The sequence below is a fragment of the Carcharodon carcharias genome, chromosome 23 (assembly GCF_017639515.1).
Source record: "Carcharodon carcharias isolate sCarCar2 chromosome 23, sCarCar2.pri, whole genome shotgun sequence".
Classification (NCBI taxonomy): domain Eukaryota; kingdom Metazoa; phylum Chordata; class Chondrichthyes; order Lamniformes; family Lamnidae; genus Carcharodon; species Carcharodon carcharias.
The window spans coordinates 4791231-4813231 of NC_054489.1; the positions used below are offsets into that span (position 1 = coordinate 4791231).

At 41.5% G+C, this 22001-nt stretch overlaps 1 protein-coding gene across 5 annotated transcripts in view; it reads right to left on the minus strand.

Annotated features, from left to right (window-relative positions):
* Positions 1–9652: 9652 nt before the first annotated feature.
* LOC121269018 (ATP-citrate synthase) overlaps positions 9653–22001 on the minus strand; it is an 81463-nt gene continuing 69114 nt past the window's right edge. For all 5 annotated transcript variants that reach the window (XM_041173384.1, XM_041173383.1, XM_041173379.1 and 2 more), the window contains 9 exons: positions 21358–21485; positions 20891–20984; positions 19141–19295; positions 18220–18370; positions 16533–16676; positions 15066–15179; positions 14371–14453; positions 12824–12900; positions 9653–11251 (listed from right to left, as the gene is read on the minus strand). In XM_041173384.1, the coding sequence (XP_041029318.1) occupies positions 11157–11251; positions 12824–12900; positions 14371–14453; positions 15066–15179; positions 16533–16676; positions 18220–18370; positions 19141–19295; positions 20891–20984; positions 21358–21485 (1041 nt within the window). In that variant the 3' untranslated portion in view covers positions 9653–11156. The remainder of the gene's footprint in view (positions 11252–12823; positions 12901–14370; positions 14454–15065; positions 15180–16532; positions 16677–18219; positions 18371–19140; positions 19296–20890; positions 20985–21357; positions 21486–22001) is intronic.

The following is a 22001-nucleotide window of genomic DNA, read 5'->3' on the forward strand; positions in this document are numbered from 1 at the left end:
CTTGATAAGTCAACCCCTTCATCCCAGAAATCAGCCTAGTGAATCTCTTTTGAACTGCGTCCAATGCCAGTATATCTGTTCTTAAATACGGGGACCAAAACTGGATCTCAGGCAGTGTTCCAGATTCCAACCACCCTCTGGGTGAAAAGATTTTTCCTCAAATCCCCTCTAAACCTTCTGCCCCTTACCTTAAATCGATGCCCCCTGGTTATTGACAACTCTGCTAAGAGGAAAAGTTTCTTCCTCTCTACCCGATCTACGCCCCTCACAATTATGTATATCTCTATCAGGTCGCCCCTCAGCCTTCTCTGCTCTAAGGAAAACAACCCTAAGCCTATCCGGTCCCTCTTCACAGCTGAAATGCTGCAGCCCAGACAACATCCTGGTGAATCTCCTCTGCACTCTCTCCAGTGCAATCACATCCTTCCTATAGTGTGATGACCAGAACTATACACAGTACTCGAACTGTGGCCTAACTAGCATTTTACACAGCTCCAACATAAACTCTCTGCTCTTATATTTTATGCCTCGGCTAATAAAGGCAAGTATCCCATATCCCTTCTTGATCACCTTATCTACCTGTGCAGCTACCTTCAGGGATCTATGGACATGAATACCAAGGTCCCTCTGATCCTCTGTACGTCCTGGTGTCCTACCATTCATTTTGTATTCCCTTGCTGTGTTAGTCCTCCCAAAATGCATCACCTGACAATTCTCAGGATTAAATTCCATTTGCCACTGAAGACGGGTACATTCTCTGATCCCGTAACTACCACATAGGCCAGTTGAAGAGAAGTTACACTCTCCGATCACACAGTAACCACAGAGACTCAGGCTTCTTTTAACCAGTTTTATTCAAGCATATGCAAGTGAGCCACAATCATTCCTAAGAATGAATATCCAGCTCCCAGATTGATTACATTTCATTACTTTTGTACTTTTTCTTATCATAATACATTTGAGTACATTTGAATACATCCAATCGGTAACCGACACACCGGTCCCATGCTAAATCTATCCTATTGAGTACATAAACATGTGATTTTGCTAACCAATTATTCTGAAGGCTGTACACATAATTGTATTATCCAATCAAAATTAAAACAGGTACGCAAAGACTTTGGTTCTCACGACTCAAGACTGTTTGTGTTTCATCAAAGCCCCCTCTTTGTCCATTGTTCATCTTCCCAAATCTAAGCTAAAACCATCTGCCCCTTCCCCATGTGAGAGGGGAGTACACTTAATCTAATTTATGTCCTGCTTGTCTAGTCTGACTCTCAAGGCTGTGCAATGTTCATATAGTAATCTTCAAGCCTTAATATGTTTAGCAGCCATGTCTGCATGGAGATTTTAAGGGTTTTTCAGTAAATTCTTACTGTATTCTCTTTAGCCACTGCTCTGCCCATCTTACCAGCCCATCTATATCGTCCTGTAATCTAAGGCTTTCCTCCTCACTATTTACGACACCCCCAATTTTTATGTCATCTGCGAACTTACTGATCATACTTCCTATATTCACGTCTAAATCATTAATGTATACAACAAACAGCAGGGGTCCCAGCACTGATTCCTGCGATACACCACTCATCACAGGCTTCCAATCGCAAAAACAACCTTCGACCATCACCCTCTGTCTCCTGCCACTAAGCCAATTTTGGATCCAATTTGCCAAATGGCCCTGGAACCCATGAGCTCTCACCTTCTTGACCGTGCTCCTATGTGAGACCTTGTCAAAAGCCTTACTGAAGTCCATGTGGACTACATCAACTGCACTACCCTCATCTACACAACTAGTATCTCCTCGAAAAATTCAATCAAATTTGTTAGACATGATCTCCCTCTGACGAAACCATGCTGACTTTCCCTGATTAATCCCTGCCTCTCCAAGTGGAGATTAATCCTGTCCCTCAGAATTTTTTCCAATAGTTGCCCTATCACTGATGTTAGACTCAGGCTCATAATTACCTGGTTTATACCCACTACCTTTCTTGAATAATGGTACTACATTCTCTGTCCTCCAGTCCCCTGGCACCTCTCCTGTGGCCAGAGAGAATTTGAAAATTAGTGTCAGAGCCTTGCAATCTTCTCCCTTACCTCACATAGCAACCTGGGATACATCTCATCTGGGCCTGGGGATTTATCTACTTTTAAGCCTACTAAAACCGCTAATACCTCCTCCCTTTCAATGCTAATTTGTTCAAGTATATCACAGTCCCCTCCCTGAATTCTACACCTACATCGTCCTTCTACATAGTGAACACAGATGAAAAGTAATCATTTAAAACCTCACCTACATCCTCCAGCTCCACGTACACTTTGCCACTTTGGTCCCTAACGGGCCCTACTCTTTCCTTGGTTATTCTCTCGCCCTTAATAAATTAATAAAATGCCTTGGGATTTTCCTTTATCTTGCCCACCAGTGTTTTTTCATACCCCCTCTTCGCACTCCTAATTACTTTTTTAAGTACCGCACTACACCTTCTATACTTCTCTAGGTGTATTGGAAAAATTTAAAGGCTGATGATTAACTTGTTTCGCCACAGCATGTACACACCTTCGGTGGCCATCAATCCTGAAGTAGGACTTGAACCCAGAACCTCTAGTCCAGAGATAGAGGCACTACCACTGTGCCACAAGACCTCCTAAATTTAATCCCCTGACTGCCCAAAAATCTATTGACCTCTATCTTGAATGTCCTCAACCATTGCGCATCCACAACTGTCAGGGGTAAAGAATTCCAAAGACTCACAACTTCTGAGTGAAGAAATTTCTCCTCCTCAGCCCGTTAGGTTCTACATAATTGTAATGAATTACAAGGCTTTCATTCCTTGGTTTTGTATAGTCACAGGAGTAAAAAAATTGCAGGAGTAAGCAATTTGACCCTGCTCTACAATTTAATATGATCATGAAGGATAGTGCAGATCGGTGCACTCTTTCCACCTCCCCCCCCCCCACCCCCCCACCCACCCGCCCCAATGCTATCCCTGCATCCTTTACTTCCCTTGGAAACAAATCTATTGATCTGTCATGAACATACTCAGCGACTGAGCACCCACAGCTTTCTGGGGTAGAGAATTCCAACAATCACAACACTTTTGAGTGAAGAAATTTTTCCTCATCTCAGCTCTAAATGGCCAACTCCTTATTCTGAGATTGTGACACTTTCAAAAGCAACTTATAACATTATTTAGGATAGATAAATATGTACCAATTAAATCACCTCTTACATCTTCTAAATTTCAGACTATAGTACTAGTGCGACTTGACTGTAACATATGAAATCCTGAGGGGTCTTGACAGGGTGGATGAGGAAAGGATGTTTCCTCTGGTGGGAGAATTTAGAATTTGGGATCAGTTTAAAAATAAGGGGTCACCCACTTAAGACAGAGGGAGGAGAAATTTTTTCTCTGAGGATCCTGAGTCTTTGGAACTCTTCCTCAAGACAGTAGAAGCAGAGTCTTTGAATATTTTTAAGGCAGAGGTGGGTAGATTTTTGGTTACAAGGGGGTAAAAGGTTATTGGGAGTAGCCAGGAAAGTGGAGTTGCGGTTAAAATCAGATCAGCCATGATCTCATTGAATGGCGGAGCAAGCCTACTCCTGCTCCTAATTCACATGTTTATATATATATATATTTCTATGCTCATATGTAAATGCACAGTCTCTTCTCATAGGACAATTCCCTCATTTCAGTCATCAATTTAGCAAACTTTTGTTGCATTCTCTCCAGGGGTAGTATATTCTTCCTTAGGTAAGGATTCAAAAACTGCACACAATTTACAAGCACGGGCAATCAAGGCTGTTTGGAATTGTAGTAGGACCACACTTAAACTCCAATCCCCTTTGTAATAAAAATTGCATTTTGTAGCCGCTTGTTTTTCTAATTTATTTGTTCACAGGATGTGGGTGTTGCTGCCAAGGCCAGCATGTTTTAACCATCCTTAATTGCCCTCTGAGGTGGTGGTTAGCCTTCTCGTACCACTGCAGTCCATGTAATGTAAGTACACCCACAGTGCTGCTAGGGAGTTCCTGGATTTTGACCCAGTGACAGCGAAGATTGGCAATATAATTCCAAGTCAGGATGGTGTGTGACTAGCAGGAAACACCACCACCTGCAAGTTCCCCTCCATCTGCTGCCCCTGTCCTTCTAGTTGGTAGAGGTCACAGTTTTGGAAGGTGCTATCAAAGAAGCCTTGGTAACTGGCTGCAGTGCATCTTGTAGATGGTACATACTGCTGACATTGTTCATCAGTGGTGGAGGGAGTGAATGTTTCAGGTGGTGGATGGGGTGCCAGTCAAGCAGGCTGCTTTGTCTGGGATGGTGTCGAGCTTCTTGAGTGTTGTTGGAGCTGCATTCATCCAGGTAAGTGGAGAGTATCCCATTGCATTCCTGACTTGTGCCTTGTAGATGGTGGACAGGCTTTGGGGAGTCAGGAGGTGGGTTACTCACTGCAGGATTCCTAGCTTCTGACCTGCTCTTGTAGCCACAATATTTAAATGGCTAGTCCAGTTCAGTTTCTGGTCAAATGGTAACCTCCAAGCTATTGATTTAACTTTGCGACTAATGTACAAGGACACACTTAATTACTTAAAGCTGTATTATGAATGTTAAAATGTAATTCAAACTGACATTTTTAATGCAACAACCATGTTTTACTTTTGTAACAATCAGCATCTAAAAAAACCCCTGCCTTAGTATGTAAATTGACTAATTAATACCAACTTAAAAAGACCAGGTTACATTCAGAGTCTACACTGTGGTAATTGAAATGAACAAGAGAATCACTAGCTTCAGCCCTGGCCAAGTATATTGGTTAGACAACTATTTAATTTGAAGTGGCAGGACTAAGGTTATTGTCCTGGATGGTCATCATATCCTGTATAAATCACCTAAGAGGTTGATGCAGTGAAATTCAATTAAAATATCCAAGTTCAGATTGGACAGATGAATGAGGGAAAAGAGGAGGAAGGGAAATGGCTCTACATATAATACCAACACTGACTAGTTGCATCAAGTGGCCTGCTTCCATGTTGTAACTGCTGGGTGTCTATTCAGGAAGATTTCTCACCATGTGCTAGCCAGATAAATGCATCTATCCTGCTAAGCCCCGTAAGAATTTTGTAACTTTCAATGAATTCACCACTCGTTCTTTGAAACTCTGGAGAATCTAGGCCTAGTCTCCTCAATCTCCCCTCATAGGAGGATCCTGCCATCCCTGGAATCAGTCTGGTAAACCTTTGTTGCATTCAGTCTAAGGGAAATATATTCTTCCACAGGTAAGGAGACCAAAACTGCACGCAAAACTCCAGGTGCAGTCTCACCAAGGCTCTATACTATTGCAGAAAGACTTCTTTACTCCTGTACTCAAATCCTCTTGCAATAAAGGCCAACATACCTTTTGACTTCCTAATTGCTTGCTGCACCTGCATGTGAGCTTTCATGAACAAGGACACCCAGGTCCCTTTGGTAATCAATAGCTCTCAATCTTTCATTTAAAAAACTCTGCATTTTTGTTTTTCCTGCTGTACCCCACTAGTCAGCGTGCCAATCTGAAGATTCATTTATTCCTACTCTATTTTCAGTCAGTTAACCAATTTTCAATCCATACCAGTCTATTACCCTCTATTCCACATGCTCTATTTTTGTTTACTAACCTCTTGTGTGGGACCTTATCAAAAGCCTTCTGAAAATCCAAAAACACTATATTTGCTGGTTTCTCCATCAATTCTGCTAGTTCTCAAAAAACTCCAACTGGTTTGTCAAATATGATTTCCCTTTCATAAATCCATGTCAACTCTGGCCAAACCAACATTATTTTCTAAGTCAAAAACAGAATTACCTGGAAAACCTCAGCAGGTCTGGCAGCATCGGCGGTGAAGAAAAGAGTTGACGTTTCGAGTCCTCATGACCCTTTGACAGAACTGCCGTTCTGCAGTTCTGTCGAAGGGTCATGAGGACTTGAAACGTCAACTCTTTTCTTCTCCGCCGATGCTGCCAGACCTGCTGAGTTTTCCCAGGTAATTCTGTTTTTGTTTTGGATTTCCAGCATCCGCAGTTTTTTGTTTTTATTATTTTCTAAGTGTCCAGTTGTCACATCCTTTATAATAGATTCTAGCATTTCCCTACTACTGATATCAAACTAACAGGTCCGTAGGTGACAGTTTTCTCTCTTCCCTCCTTTCTTAAATAGTGGGGTTATATTTTCTACCTTCCAATCTACAGGAGCCATTCCAGAATCTATAGAATTTTGGAAATGACTACCAATGCATCCACTATCTCTACAGCCATCTCTTTCAACACTCTGGGATGTAGATCATCAGGTCCAGGGAATTTAGTAACTTTGTCCCATGAGTTTCTCCAGTACTTTTTTTTAACTAATACTCATTATAGTTCCTTATTCTCACTAGTCTCTTGGTTCTCTAGTATTTCAGGGAAATTTCTGTATTTTCCTCCATAAAGGCAGACACAAAGTATAAAAACAAAAAAACTGCGGATGCTGGAAATCCAAAACAAAAACAGAATTACCTGGAAAAACTCAGCAGGTCTGGCAGCATCGGCGGAGAAGAAAAGAGTTGACGTTTCGAGTCCTCATGACCCTTCGACAGAACTGGTTTCTCCATCAATTCTGCTAGTTCTCAAAAAACTCCAACTGGTTTGTCAAATATGATTTCCCTTTCATAAATCCATGTCAACTCTGGCCAAACCAACATTATTTTCTAAGTCAAAAACAGAATTACCTGGAAAACCTCAGCAGGTCTGGCAGCATCGGCGGAGAAGAAAAGAGTTGACGTTTCAAGTCCTCATGACCCTTCGACAGAACTGCAGAACGGCAGTTCTGTCGAAGGGTCATGAGGACTCGAAACGTCAACTCTTTTCTTCTCCGCCGATGCTGCCAGACCTGCTGAGTTTTTCCAGGTAATTCTGTTTTTGTTTCAGACACAAAGTATGTTTAGTTTCTCTGCCATTATAAATTCTCCTGTCTGTAATGGGCCCATGTTTGTCTTTGCTCTTTCCTTTTTACATCCCTATTAGAAGCTTTTACAGTCATTTTTATTTCCAGCTAGTTTACTTCCAACTTTCCTTTTATAAGTTTTTTGGTCTTCTTTTCTGAACTCTAAAATGCTCCCAATCTTCAAACTTACCACTTTTTTGGCCCCTTCCTTTGATCTAATACAATCTTTAACTTCTCGTTAGCTATGATTGAATCAATTTTCCTGTTGGGTTTTTGTCCCTCAAGGGAATGTATATTTGTTGTAAGCCTTGTATTAATTCTTTAAATGCTCACCATTGCCTATTTACCATCATACCTTTTATTGGAGTTTCCCAATCTACCACAGCCAACTTGCCCCTCTCACCTTCATGGTTTCCTTTAAGACTCTAATTCCAGATTGAACTATATCACTTTCAAACAATGTAAAATTCTAACGTATTATGGTCACTCTTCTTGAAAGGCTCCTTTACGAAGAGATTAATTAGCCCTCTCATTGCACACTACTAGATCTAAAATAGCCTGTTCTCGAGTTAGTTCCTTAGCATACTGTTCAAGAAACCACCTCATATATACATTCCAGGAATTCATCCTGCACAGCATTAGTGCTAATTAGGTTTACCCAATCTATATGTAGATTGAAGCTACCCATGATTGCAGTATTACCCTTGTTACGTGCACCTTTAATTTCCTGATTTATACTATGCTGTGCCGTCTGGGGTATACATTCACTTATTGTGAAACAACTTAGTTTTCATTCTATAAAAAAATTACTTGGACATGACAAACATAACTAATGTGAGCATGTGATCATAAACCCTCTTCCAAATACTTATTGAGCACTTATGTTTTGAGCTTGTATGGTACTGGTATGACTGATGGGCACGACAGACTTATGGATTTATATCCAAAACGATTTGACAATGCTGTGACACGTTGAAGCATCACACATCCTGCTCAGATATTAAAGAACAAGAAATCAGTCATTGCCATGATTACCACTCCATCCTCCCTCAGACGAGATGAGAGAGGCATGAGAGAAAAGTCCAATTACTTGTTTCAATTACTGGATTTGCTTGGAACTGATACAATTTCTCTCTGAAAATAAATCAGTCCTTTGAGTTCAGCCCCAGGTAAATCAATCTCAGAATTAGCCAGTGAAGGTGAAAGAACATATCACGTGGAGGTAGTTCGGTGGGAGACTCAGTGATGATCCTTAGCATGGCTTTTGATAAGGTCCCTCATGGAAGACTGGTCAAGAAAGTAAGAGCCCATGGGACTCGAGCAAAGTGGCACATTGGATCCAAAATTGGCTGAGAGGCAGGAAACAAAGGGTTTTCGCAGGGCTTGGTGCTGGGGTCCTTGCTGTTTGTGGAATACTTAAATGATTTGGACTTAAATGTAGGGGGTATGATCAAGAAGTTTGCAGATGACACAACAATTAGTAGGGTGGTAAATAGTGAGGAGGATAGCCATAAACTGCAGGAGGACATCAATGGACTAGTCAGGTGGGCAGAGCAGTGGCAAATGGAATTCAACCTGGAAAAGTGAGGTAATGCACATGGAGGGTTAACAAGGCAAAGGATTACACTATGAATGTTGGACCCTGGAAAGTAGAAGATCAGAAGGACCATGGTGTGCATATCCACAGATCCCTGAAGGTAACAGGCAGATAGATTAGGTGGTTAAGAAGTCATATGGGATACTTGCCTTTATTAGTCATGGCCTAGAATACAAGAGCAGGGAGGTTATGCTGGAACTGTATAAAATGCTGATTAGGCCACAGCTGGAGTACTGTGTGTAGTTCTGGTCACCACATTATAGGAAGGATGTGATTGCACTGGAGAGGGTGCAGAGGAGATTTACCAGGATGCTGCCTGGGCTGGAGGGTCTGAGCTATGAGGAAAGATTGGATAGGCTGGGGTTGTTTTCCTTGGAGCAGCGAAGGTTGAGAGGGTCCTGATGGAGGTGTATAAGATCACAAGAGGCATGGATAGGGTGGATAGGAAGGCATTTTTCCATTAGTAGAGGGGTCAATAACCATGGGGCATAGATTTAAGGTAAGAGGTAGAAGGCTGAGGGAAGCTGAGGAGAAATTTTTTCACCCAGAGGGTGGTGGGTGTCTGGAATTCTCTGCCTGAAAGGGTGGTTGAGTCAGAAACTCTCGTAACGTTTAAGAAGTATTTAGATATTTACTTGTGTTGCCATAGCCTCCAGGGCTATGGGCCAGGTGCTGGAAGATGGGATTAATGTAGCCAAATCTTTGCTGACCAGTGCAGACACAATGGGTCAAATAGCCCCCTTCTGTACTGTAAACATCTATGAGATCTCTCAATCTGTGGTGTACCGACAGATTAGACAGGCACTTAAACAGCCAGAAGCCCAGACTGCTGCTCTGTAGAAATGAACTGAGTTAAGTTCAAGGCTTAGTGACTCTCAAAAGTTTACTGCAGTTTTGATGGAAGAATTAATGTCAACTCTCCCAGAGCAAAGACCTGATCATCTTCTATTCAGATTCTGTTAAAAGTGTTAAGGACGCAGGTTTTAAAAAAAGGTCTGTCTCAAAGAGACAGGAGGCAACCTGTCTGAAGAAAGTACGTAGTGCAAGAGAAAGTCTCCCAGCATAGGCAACTTCAAACAAATAAATCACACAGACAACATAAAACCCAATAAATTACATACTTTAATTTATACTAAGATACCAGATAGACTTTGTGGTTATAGGTTCAGGCCTGGGTACCTTGAGGTTGCAGAAGACACAATAAGACAGTGCATATGGTTACAGTAAAGATTTACCTTTGAAGACAGACTGAATTTCTAATGATTAATGACCCTCATCCCTTAACAGGAATTACATCTCATTCCCAATCTCCTAATTTTAAAATTACAATTCTGAAACCACACAGAGCAGACAACGGTTTAGTACAAATGGTCCCTTAAATAAGCTTACATCAGCACAGTTACTACTTTGGATTTACACACAGCAATGTGGTCAGATGAAATGCCATTGAAGCTGTACAGCAGATCCCAGCAAGAGAAAGTAATCACATGAGTTGGACTGATTGCGTTGCTCCAATGAATGTCAAACATGTTGACTTTGGTGGCCACTTGAGCTACGTACAAGCCTGAGAACCATGACTGGCATTACCAGACAAACACCTGCATGATGTTTCACTGTCCACTGTTTCAAGTGGAGGTGTTAATATGCATAAAAAAGGCAACATAAGCAAAAATATAGTGAACAAAGGAACATCATACAAAGATGTTAAGTACTCATTGGCTAATATCAACAGAAATTTCTAGGCAATGAAGTTTAAATCCCATTAACCTGTAAACATCAAGCTGCTGACAATGCATCTCAGTCTGTAGATTTAGGACTTATCCAACAGTGATGCAATAGCACCAACAGCCCTTCCAAATCTCCAGCCCAACAGAATTAGACAGGACAAATCAGCAGAGAAAAAAAGTGCAAGTGAATGGAGTTGCCAGTGTCTCTCCAGGTGGATAACTACAGTTTGCAAGCTGCCTATGGCTTTAGTCACAGTTTGTTTGTCCTTCTCTGGTTACTTCAGACAGTTAAGAATTCTACAAACCCGAGTCTGAATTCCCAGTTTACTGATTTTGTAAAAAAAAAACCCACTTGAACTGAGAATAGGCTTCAGCCCACTGAATGGAAATGTTGCTATCACAAAGCAACAAGAAAACCTTTGGGATATTTTTCCTGAAATTAATTTAAATGAAGGAACGATTCTACTTTGGGTTCTGCTGTATTCTGCAATGGCAGTGCAGACAAAGGACTCCTGACAACACCGATTCCTTGCTCACTTTGTATCCTACACTAGATTCTCAAATACTGCGTGACTTATGCACGCATGCACCCACACCCAGTCTGACACCAGGTCCCACCTACTTCCTAATGGACTCATACAGCAGCATGTATTTGGTTTTTTTTTATTAAAAAGAGCTGCATCATTTCATGAAGCACATTTTTTGTACAATTTGTCAAGACGTGAGATTGCCATTCCCCCTTCCTGTTCTTCTCTTCTCCCTCACCTACCAAGAATTTCAGTGCACAGAAGAAAAGCAATGTAAACACCTTTTGGGGTGGGCAATATTGGGATCAGGGAGATGTTTCTGCACCGAGACCCCCTTTCTCGCTAACCCAATGTTCACATGGTCATGTGTTCTGGTAAGACATATGAGATGTCGTCCCACGGGTGACGGTATAGTCCTTGCTTCAAACGCTTCTGATCCAGATAGTGTCCTGGAAAATTAAAGTACATCAGTAACCACAGGAAATAATGCAAATGAAAGCCTTCAAATTTCAACTTAAAAGTAGATTTTTCTGGAAATAATTTGGCAAACATCAGTTAGAAGATGATAGTCTACATCCCTTCAGAGTGTAGGACCAAAGAATTGTATAGATTTTAAAATACAGAACCATGCCATTCAGTCCTATAGGTCTTTGCTAATGTTTATGCTCCACAGCAGCCTCCTCTTCCTACTGTATCTTGTCTCAGCTTATTAACAATTCTGCTATTCCTTTCTCTCCTGTGCATTTATCTGGCTTCCTCTCAAGTGCATCTATCATATTCATTTTTATCACTCCCATGTGATAACAAGTTTTGCATTGCAGCCACTTTGGGTGCAGAGGTTTGCATTTTGAGGCGTTCTTGCTTCCCTGGGTGGCAACAGAAAGGCAAGTCACTGTTGCCAAGGGCACGAGTTTCCTCAGGAAATAGGTGAGCAGAGCCTCCCTGCACACAGTCACCACATGGTCTGTTGGTGTGAAATGAGAAACTCATGCATGCAAGTGTGCATGTGAAGCTGTTGCACTTCTGCCACCCACCCCACAGTACAAAACAAACTACCTGGACACTTCACTTTCAGTGGCAATAGTTGGTTAGGAGGTAGAGCAAGTTGTGTGGATGGAAGCAGAAAGTTGCAAAGGGACACTCAGTTTACGCGAGTTGGGCAAATGTGCGGCAGATGGAGTTAAGCATGGGGAAGTGCAAGGCCAGCCACATTGGATGATAAATCAGAATAGGTTCTCAACAGGGAACAGACAGGGGTCTGTGCAACAGCAAAGGGATTTAGAGGTTCATGTACACAAATCACTAAAAACTGGCTCACAACTACAAAGTAATTAAAAAGGTTGGAATGTTGAACTCAAGGAGATTTTAATACAACAGTGCTTTAGTTGTACAAAGTCTGGAGTAACTGCGTTCAGTTTTGGGCATCACACCTCAGGCAGAAGATATTGGCCTGGAGGGGGTGCAACACAGGTTCACCAGAGTGATACCAGGGCTTAGAGGGTTAAATAATGAGGACAGGTCATAAACTTGTCTTGTATTTCTTCATGCATAGGAAGTGGAGTGGTAATCTAATAGAAGTATTTAAAATCAAGGTATTCAATAGTTTCCTGTATACATTTCTCTGGTGGGGGACCCATGATAGAGGCTTGAGCTTAAAATGAGAGCTAGGCCTTTCAGGGGTGAAATCAGGAAACACTTGTCCACACAATTTGAAACTTTCCCAAAAACTGTGAATTTCAGGTCAATTAAAATTTAGGAGGGAAACCAGTCAATTTTTGTTAGGCAGGGCTGTTAAGGAATATGGGGCTAAAGCAGGTAAAAGAGGTTAAGACACTGGTCAGCTGTCTACTTGCCTTGACTCCATGTTCCAGATTTCCACTATCCTTTGTGTGTAAGTGCTTCCTGAATTGACCCCTGAACAGCCCACCTCTAACAGTGTAGTGGAGGGGGGAGACAGGTGTAACTCCAGCTTATCTTTTGCCCTGACCACTTAAAAGAAAACACCACTTTAATTAACTTACCAATAAAGCCCATACTTCGTCCGAGAACAAAGATTCCATTCAGAGCACCAATCTCCACATACTCATCAGCTTCCTCCCTGCACACAACAAAGTCAAATTATCACGTTTTTTTGGGGGAGTGAAAAGCAGACAGATTAACATTAACTAGTCTCTATTCAGACACTGGGACCTGCTGCATATTTCCACTTGGGAGGTGGGCAGCGAGAGCGAGAGCAAGAGCGAGGGCAGGGAACACGCAGCTGTGCAGGAAATATTCCCCACTCCACCCCAAGATTTAATATATTGTGTCATTGGTAGCACAATCGACAGAGTCAGAAGGCGAGTAGTTCCAGATCCACTTAGAGCTCAGCACATACTCTACACTGACATTTCCAGTCGTGTTGTCATTTTCAGGTAAGATGCTTAGCTGAGGCCCATCCTGTCATGTGCACTAAACTCCCATGCCACTATTCAAAGAAAATCAGGGGAATTCTCCTTTATCCTTTAACCAAAATCACCAAAAAAAACAGAATAATTGATTGTTCCTTGGGTCTTGCTGTGAACAAATTGCACCATTTGCCCACAAAACAACAGTAAGTTAATTAATACTTGCTTTGAAGCATTTTGAGATGTTCCCAATATTTAAATGCAAGACCTATGCTTACATTGTTTCCCTGAATAGCAACTTAAACGGTACTTCAACCAAATTCACCACGTGAAGTGCTTTGGAATACCGTGAAGCATGATAATGCTTCATATAAAGTTCAAGCTCTTTGTACAGAAAGTAATTGCTAAGCTCCTACCCGGCACATGTAATCTATCGTGTAAGCTCCTTGACACTAGTGTCCTGTCAAAGTTCAGCATAACATTCTTGCTCTTGTACTCTATGTCCCTATTAATAAAGCCTAGATACTGTATGCTTTGGTAACTGCGCTCTCCACCTGTCCTGCCACCTTTAATTACTTATTCACATTACTCTTCATTCACTTATCCCTCTGCTCCTGCACATCCTTTACAGTTGTACCCCTTGTTTTATATTGGGCGGGATTTTCCGCACCTGCCCACTGCCAGGATCTTCTTCTCCCGACGCAAGTCAACGGACTTCCGGCTGGGGCGCCGCTTCACCTGCCTGGCCATTGTCTCTCCATATTCTTTCTACCAAAATAGATCACCTCACGGTTCTCTGTATTGAACTTCATCTGCCACCTATCTGCCCATTCCACCAACTTGTCTATGTTCTTTTGAAGCTCTATACTGTCCACCTCACAGTTTACAATGCTTCCAAGTTTTGTATCATCCGCAAACTTTGAAATTATCCCTTGCACATGAAGATCTAGACCATATATATATATATAAAGCAAGGATCCCAATACCAACCCATGGGAAACTCCATTACAAACCTTCCTCCAGCCCAAAAAATATCCATTAACCATTACCCTCTGTTCCCTATTACTCAGCCAATTTTGTATCCACATTGCTACTGTCCTTTTTATTCCATGAGCTGTAACTTTGCTCTCTCATTTGTGTGGTACTGTATTGAATGCCTTTTAAAGAAAGAAAATACCTACCTTGTAAAAGCACCACAGTTTCTTAGCAAGTCAACCATGGCAACACCAATAAAACCATCAACATTCAGGATAAGATTTGGTTTCTGAAACAAAAAAAAATTAATCATTCAATTCTCAATCAATGTTCGATAAACACACAAGGGGCAAGACTGCAACAATCACAAGAATTCTGAAATGGTCAGTTCTTCTCCAGCATTTTGACTTCCAAAGTAAACCACTAATAAGTTTCTTGAGAGCTCATCCAGCCACCTTGTACTGCATATTCCATTTAGGAACAAGTTTTCAAATAAAGAGGGAATCAAAATCTACTTTCTATGGACACCTGCCATGTTGCCCAAATTGTTTGGATACAAGCTATTTCATGGCATGCATGTCCAGATTCCTCATTTAAAGAATCGCCATTTGGAAATGAAGTAGTTTCCACAGTGTACCAACATACACAGCACAAAGACAGAAGGAATGGTTTAGAATTTTAAACTATTAAAAGTTTGAAATAAAATCCAGCAAAAAATTCTGCAAATGCACCAAACTGAAGAGAGAAGAGATTGTTTCAGGTGCTTGATATGAGTTTGCAAAATTAATTTTTAAATTTGAGCTGAATTAATGTTTGCCACTGAAACCTGGTAGAATCGATCGCTGTGGGAGAGACTGGTTACTTGCTGGCCAGGTTTCAACACACCAGTATAGTTCCGTACCTTGGAGGTAGTAATCTTCTCCACTTCTAGTGCATAATCAAGGAGGGGAGTAGCTGGAAAATTCTGCTTCACAAAATCTTTTAGGATCTGCACCCTCATGTCTGGATTATTGATCTGTGATCAGAAAGTTTGATTCATTAAACACCACATTAGAGTGATTTAAATGTGCTTTACTTACAGGTATCTCTATATTAGCTAATGGTGTTCCCAAAGTGACAGGCTGTCATTCCCAGCATATATTTTCATAATTACTGAAACTCTCATCACTTTTTTGTTACCTCTATATGTAAATATTCCAATGCACCCTTGAACAGCTCTGATGAACATAAACACCACTGGCAGTACCCAAACCACAGCCGTGAACCCCAGAAGCTCAAGACCTGCACTTACACTCCACACTCAGTGGATATCCTGTTTCAGTTAGCAAAGGGCTGTTCTTTGATAAATCCCAAATTAGCTCACTAAGATCAATCAACAAAACAAGATATACGCAAACTATTGGGATTTCATTTATACATGTCCCTAGAAGTTCAATGATATGGACTCAAGTCAAAAAATACTTTGGACACTCATGGGAAGAGTACAGCTCATTATTTGTATGGGGGGCAAGTATTAAATAGATGCAAGTTTCACCAATTACCCTTAATGACGTACACTCCCAAACAGCACAAAATGAATTGTTGGTACGGTGGTATAGAACAGTGGTGTCCAATATTGAAGTAGTACAGCATGGACTTGTGTCTCAGTAGCAGACAATTCTTTGTTCCTCTGACATCTAGTGGCTGGTCACAGAACAGCAGTAGAACAGCCAGGATTGTACCTCCCAGCCAGTCACTTTCATGAGGGGAAGGCAAAAGCATTACATTTCCTTTTAATAACGTTCACAGAATAATTGCAGTCACTCTAAGACTACATTTCTCAGTTTTGCAAATATTCACTACAGCACCCTTTAAATGAAGGGTCACAGAAATGTAAGTCACCAAGCATTAAAAGTACATTTCAGCTGGCCTGACCAGTAAGCCCAGGTGAGGAGTCCTCACACTGCATCAACATACCCTTTCCTTCACTGAGCAATAAATAGCAACAACAGGCTTGTCATCATGTTCATGTGAGCAGCATGAGTGAGGCTAAGGTAATATGTTAAAAAAAATTGAAGCTCAGACTGTTTCTCCTGAATTGAACTCCTGGCTAAAAGACCATTCCAAAAATGCTTCAACAAGCGCCGAGAGCCATTTTTCACACAGAAACCAAGACAGTGAGTGGCATTGTGCTATTTTATCACAGAAGGCTTCACAGCTAAGCTAATCCTAACCTCACATGAAAACATGTACCAGCAGACAGAGACACACTAAATGCAATTCTTTCTTTAAGGCTCAGAACCAAGATTCAGTTCTGTTGTTTTGTCTCTGGTACTGTAAACAGCAAAAGTGCACTGACGAACCAAAGTTAAACAGCGTTGGGACTCACCGACTTCACCCTGTGTCCAATTCCCATGATCAGCTTCCCTTCTTTTTTCATCTTATTGACAAAGTCCATCGCAATGAGGCTGCTGTCAAAGGCTTTGCTGAACTGCTTGGCAGCTGCATCTAAAGCACCTCCAAATCGATCCCCCTGTGAAAACAGACACATGCGGCACAGGAAATATATCAGTAATTTGGGAATATCGATTTCTGCATTAACACTCTGCAGAGTAACTGTTACTAAACTAATGAAAAAAGTACTACTTGTAATGTTTACACAGCAAACACGCAAAAACACGGTCGCCAAAATGTTTGAACTTTAGCCTTGTGCTGACAACATTCCAAAAGGCAACATTCCAGTATATGATGCTCAATGGGGTCACACACAGTTCTTCTTTGACAAGGCTCAGTGCCAATGAAGCCACAAGGCCGTTTTCTTGTCTTTGGTACAGGATGCAACACAACTTCCGCGACTTGCCAAAGTTAAACTATGCTGAAATTTACTGACTTTGCCTGATGGCCAATATATTATGGTGTTAGGGGGAAGCATGTATAAATGGGCTCACATACATGTACAGATAATATGCGTGGTGGGTGTGAATATTTCGCATCTGACATTACAATATCAGGTACAGAAGGCTAGCCACTTGAACTAGTGGAGCTTAAAGATTTTGCCATTATTAACATTGAATTTGAATGGCTTTCGAAAAGATCACAATTTCTCTTTTGTTCTCCCTGGTGATACACACAACTCTTTAGCATCACTTCTTAGAAGAAAGAAAAATAATTAAAAAAAACTGCTCCTGTGCCTAAACAGTGTTAACAGAATCTGTTATCTCTTGTAAGCAACCAGGGCTTATTTGCACACCAATTTAAATCCACCCATGGTACAATCACAGGACCGGATTTGCATCAGCACAACTTGTTAGCTTGAAGCACGACTGCTTGCCTGGACACTAACACATGGTTGCCCAATTGCTGATCTGGGGGTCATTGGAAGCATATTCAAGGCCATGGACTTGCCTGTTGATAACCAGTACAAACAACATCCCCAATTCCCTGTACTCCCAGCTCTCAGTTGCAGCTGAAAAAAAAGTGTTCACTGATTGTAGAGGAGAGGGTGTACAGTTAGGAAGAGTCGCATGTAAATGGGTACACGGGGCTTTTAAAAGGTATTCTAGGTGATGCGGGGGATGTGGGGCAGGGGGAGTAAATAAAAATTGCTAAGAGAAACAAAGACTATTACAGTAATATTGCTGGCCCTCTTGGAGTAATTTAATACAAATCAGTACTTCCTATTTCACAATGCACAATATGAAAAACAAATTTATCAGCCTGGAAGACAGGTTTCCCTGCACTAGTTGTCAGTACAAAACATCATTATCCTGCTCAGTAATCTGGCACATTCTTACTAACTGGCAGGGATACAGCTATAGCTTTGGGTGAAAATTTAAGTCACTGAAGGAGTTGACAAAACACAGGTACAGTTAACTCTCACTGCAAATGTTCAGGTGCGCACTGGCACCAACCTCATGAAACACAGACTTGCCACAATTTTTAAAAAAAACTAACTTCTGTACCAGCTGGTTGTAAAAACAGAAAAGCGAAGCAGAACTGAGGACATGCAGATTAAAAATGTACAATCCACATTCTATTGATTAGCATCAAGATAAATGCACTCTGCAGAAACTCACAATAGTGAGGAGGCCAGATGTGAGGCTGGAGATGAGGTCTTTTCCTGCTCGGGCACAGACAATGGTGTTGTGAGCTCCAGAGACAGCTGGACCATGGTCTGCTGTTACCATCAGGCACATCTCGATAAAATGGCATGCATGTTTTGGCAACCTTGGAGAGAAGGGAGAGAATAACTTCACATGGGAACAAGGAAATAAACATTTATCTAACCCACCTTCAACTACTGGGTTATTTGGGATCCGGACAGCAACTCTAAACTGAAATGTTTTATAAGTTTCGGAACTTAACTTTTTCACAGTGATGATTTGTGGATTAACATCTGTCATTTTACTTCTATGGTTTTCTTTTTAAAATTCCCACTTTTCCCCACTTGGTGGTCTCTAATCAGTGCCATCTTTCACCTTAACACATTCTGCTCTGAAGACAGGTATAACAGAATGATGCAGAAGAAACCATTAAGCATTTGAAATATTGTGTTGGATCTCTAGATTATCGAGGGTTATCGCTCACCCCAATTAGTCATTCTCATTTCAATATTGGTGTCACAAACTAGGCAAATGTTCACTTTTGCCAGGTGGCCCCAGTATTTTCCAGTCCTGTTGAAGAGTCATACGGACTCGAAATGTTAACTGTGTGCCTCTCCGCAGATGCTGTCAGACCTGCTGAGTTTTTCCAGGTATTTTTGTTTGTGTTTCAGATTTCCAGCATCCACAGTATTTTGCTTTTATCCCAGTATTTTCCTGTTTATAGATGCACAAAGTTGCATTTCAACTATTGTAAGTGTCATTCAGGAAGTATCCCATCACTCCCATTTGGCTTGTTCTATCCAATCTTGTGGGAACAACTTGAGATGGGCAATAAATATGTTCTAGTCAGTATCAAACAATATTGCTGCCAGGTGGAATAGGTTCACCTCTCACCTCCTCTGGAACCAGAGCAAGCCCAGGACACCTCCTAGGCCCATGTCCTCCTTGAAGATTTCAGTGATGGGCATTCCGGCATAAATGAGCTCTTGACCCCTCTCGTCACAGATACTGGTCATGAAGGAAGCTGGTTTTCGGATTAGACCTAACTCCTGCGATACGTGTGTAAAACAAGTACAGAAAATCAGAACAATTATTTAGTTTGGGGTGCCTAGACAAAAAAATTCTCATCTGGCTGCCAGAATTCTTTTTTTTTAAATAAAAGAATTCCTTAACTCAATTGGGATCAAAAATACCCAGTCAACAAAAATTCCCAGTCAGTGTAAGTTTGCTTTGGGAGATGGATTTCAAGGAATGTTTGAATAAAGAAAAAGCCATAATTTTGTATAACTCTTAAAGAAAACTTTTCAAATTGATCAATGTGGAGCCTTTGGGGATCAGCAAGTCATTGGATTTCTGTCCACCTAGGACTGGACCACATTTATCAGCAGCAACAACAGGAATCACCGGCCAGCAAATTAAATACAGACTACAATGAACAGTCTCAAGATTCTGTTTTCTATAGTTTTGAATATAATTTTCTGCAAACAGGTCGCTAACGCTCTTTTGGAGGTTAAATTTCACAGTCATTACAAATATTTTAAAGGTGATGATTATCTAGCTCAAGTTAATATTTTAGATGTAATTTTAAGTTCTGGGAAGATTAAGCTTTAACTGTAGAAAATGGGATAAATGCAACTAAAGCAGCTTGGAGTCTATTACACTTAAAGGGGCGACGTTGACTTTAAGAGGTTAACAGCTAGAAAGGAAAGATCCTAAGGCAAGAGGTGGGCTTAGTCAGCTATTTGTAATGAAGTACAGTCCAGAGAGATGTGTTTTGGTTTGGGAGCTGGAGCTAAGCTAAATGAGATGAGTGGAGCTTAAGAAGGTTCTCTGGCTTCAACTTATCTGTGTGTTTGGTGGGGGAGGGGTATTTGGTCCTCATGTGGTTTGTGGCTCACAGAGAAGTCCCGAGGGAAGCTTAGTGCAGTTCGGGCTCAGGAGAAGTCCTGGGGGGCTGAGACGGTGGCGGAAGGTCATTGGTTCTGTGTTGGAGACAGCATGAGCTCAGGGAAGCCCAGGGAACCATTTATAGCTCGGGGCAGCTGGGAGAACTAGAGTTCGGAGAAACTCAGGGGCAGTGCTAGCTAAGTGAAGCTAGCTGTCTGTGAATGAGCTGGGACTGTGCTGGTAATCAGAGGCAAGAATGCAGCTTTACGAATCCCATGGAACACAGTCTCAGGTGAAGAGATTGAACCACAGGGAGGCGAGCAGTTGTTGAGGCAGTCTTGAGTCAAAATGGCTTTCGAGGGAATTCAGAGGCTTGATCTTCAAAAGTGAAGAGTTGAAATCCTTTGTGAGGGAGACAGTTTTCACGAGATTGAGAGACTCAGTGGTCACGGATATCTGGGTGGATTGCTGAGAAATCCATGGGACCTGTCTTGGCTGCATCTTCCACTTAATATGCAGTGTGGTTTGCTTGACCACAGTTTGCCTGTTAATTCTGAATGTTAGAGTATAAGATAGTTATTATAGATTGTAAAGTTTATTTTGTTTAAAGCCTCAAGATTCCAGTTTTATTTTAAACTGTGCCTACTTTAAACAAAAAGTCCCTAACTGGATCGTAACAAACATCACATTAATAAAGTAGAGAAGCAGCAGAGTAAAAGTTTCCAAACTAGAGTTGCTGGATGTGTTGGCTACTTACCCTTGCCCAGGAATAGTCCATTGGCACTGTTGGAGGAGGAACTTCTTGTGCAGGTATGATCACGTTTTTAGCAACAAGGTCATCATAAACAGTCCTATCAAATTGAAGAGATTTCTCAAACTGTAGTACTTGAGAACATTGTGATGGCATTCAATGGGTTAAACAGCTCAGCTCACTCTCAACCAGCTAGCTACTCTACAATCACTAATGCCACAAGTGCTTAAAAAGGCCTGTCCACTCAATCTTTTCTTTTCAGAATACCAACCCTATCCTCTCCCTATTACAACACCAGTTGAGTCCAGTCTCTTGGCCTCATACACCCTTCACCAGTAACCCATCTCCAACTATTGGATTGCCCTTGGTGCAAAGAAATAATTCCAAACATACGTCCTAAATTTGCCCTTGGCATCTCTGGACCTCCATCCCTTCTCCCAATGCCCCAGTATGTCTGTAAATGACAGTCTTACTTGATGATCTCTCCCAGCTCATCAAAGTTCCTTGGCACGATGGCCCCAATCTCTCTCAGGGCCTGGTTCTTGGCTACCGCTGTTTCAGAATTTTCATTAGCACAGGCACCAGCGTGGCCAAATTGCACCTACACGGAGGGAGAAAAATAACAAAGTACCTGTTACCTGGACAAGAAACAAGAATTCCCACCACGCGCAATATTAAACCATTAAACCCCTTCAAATCAGATTTATTTCTGGCCACAGCCAGCATTCTATGAACTTGCTTTGTAAATTGCTGGCGTTTCTGCATGTTTTAGAAAGCTTATTTACTAGCTACATGTTTGCATCTTGCTACAGGAGGCTTTTTTCCACCCCTGCGAACATTTATGCTCATTAAGGTCAGGGAATGTTCCTGATGAAAAATGAGGGTATTTACCAATCTCAGGATCTGAGTCAGCATCAAATATTCAAAGGTTAAAGTCTGAAGGAGTAAAACTTCTACTACTACACTCCACAAAGGAGGTCAGGTACACCAGAGACAGTTAAAGCTCACTCTACCATGCGCCAAACACCAGGGTAGCCCAGAATGCATCTTCTACTATTCATGTGATTGTGACTCTCAGCTTGGTGCTAATTTTGGGCTTTGGGCCAATAACTATATG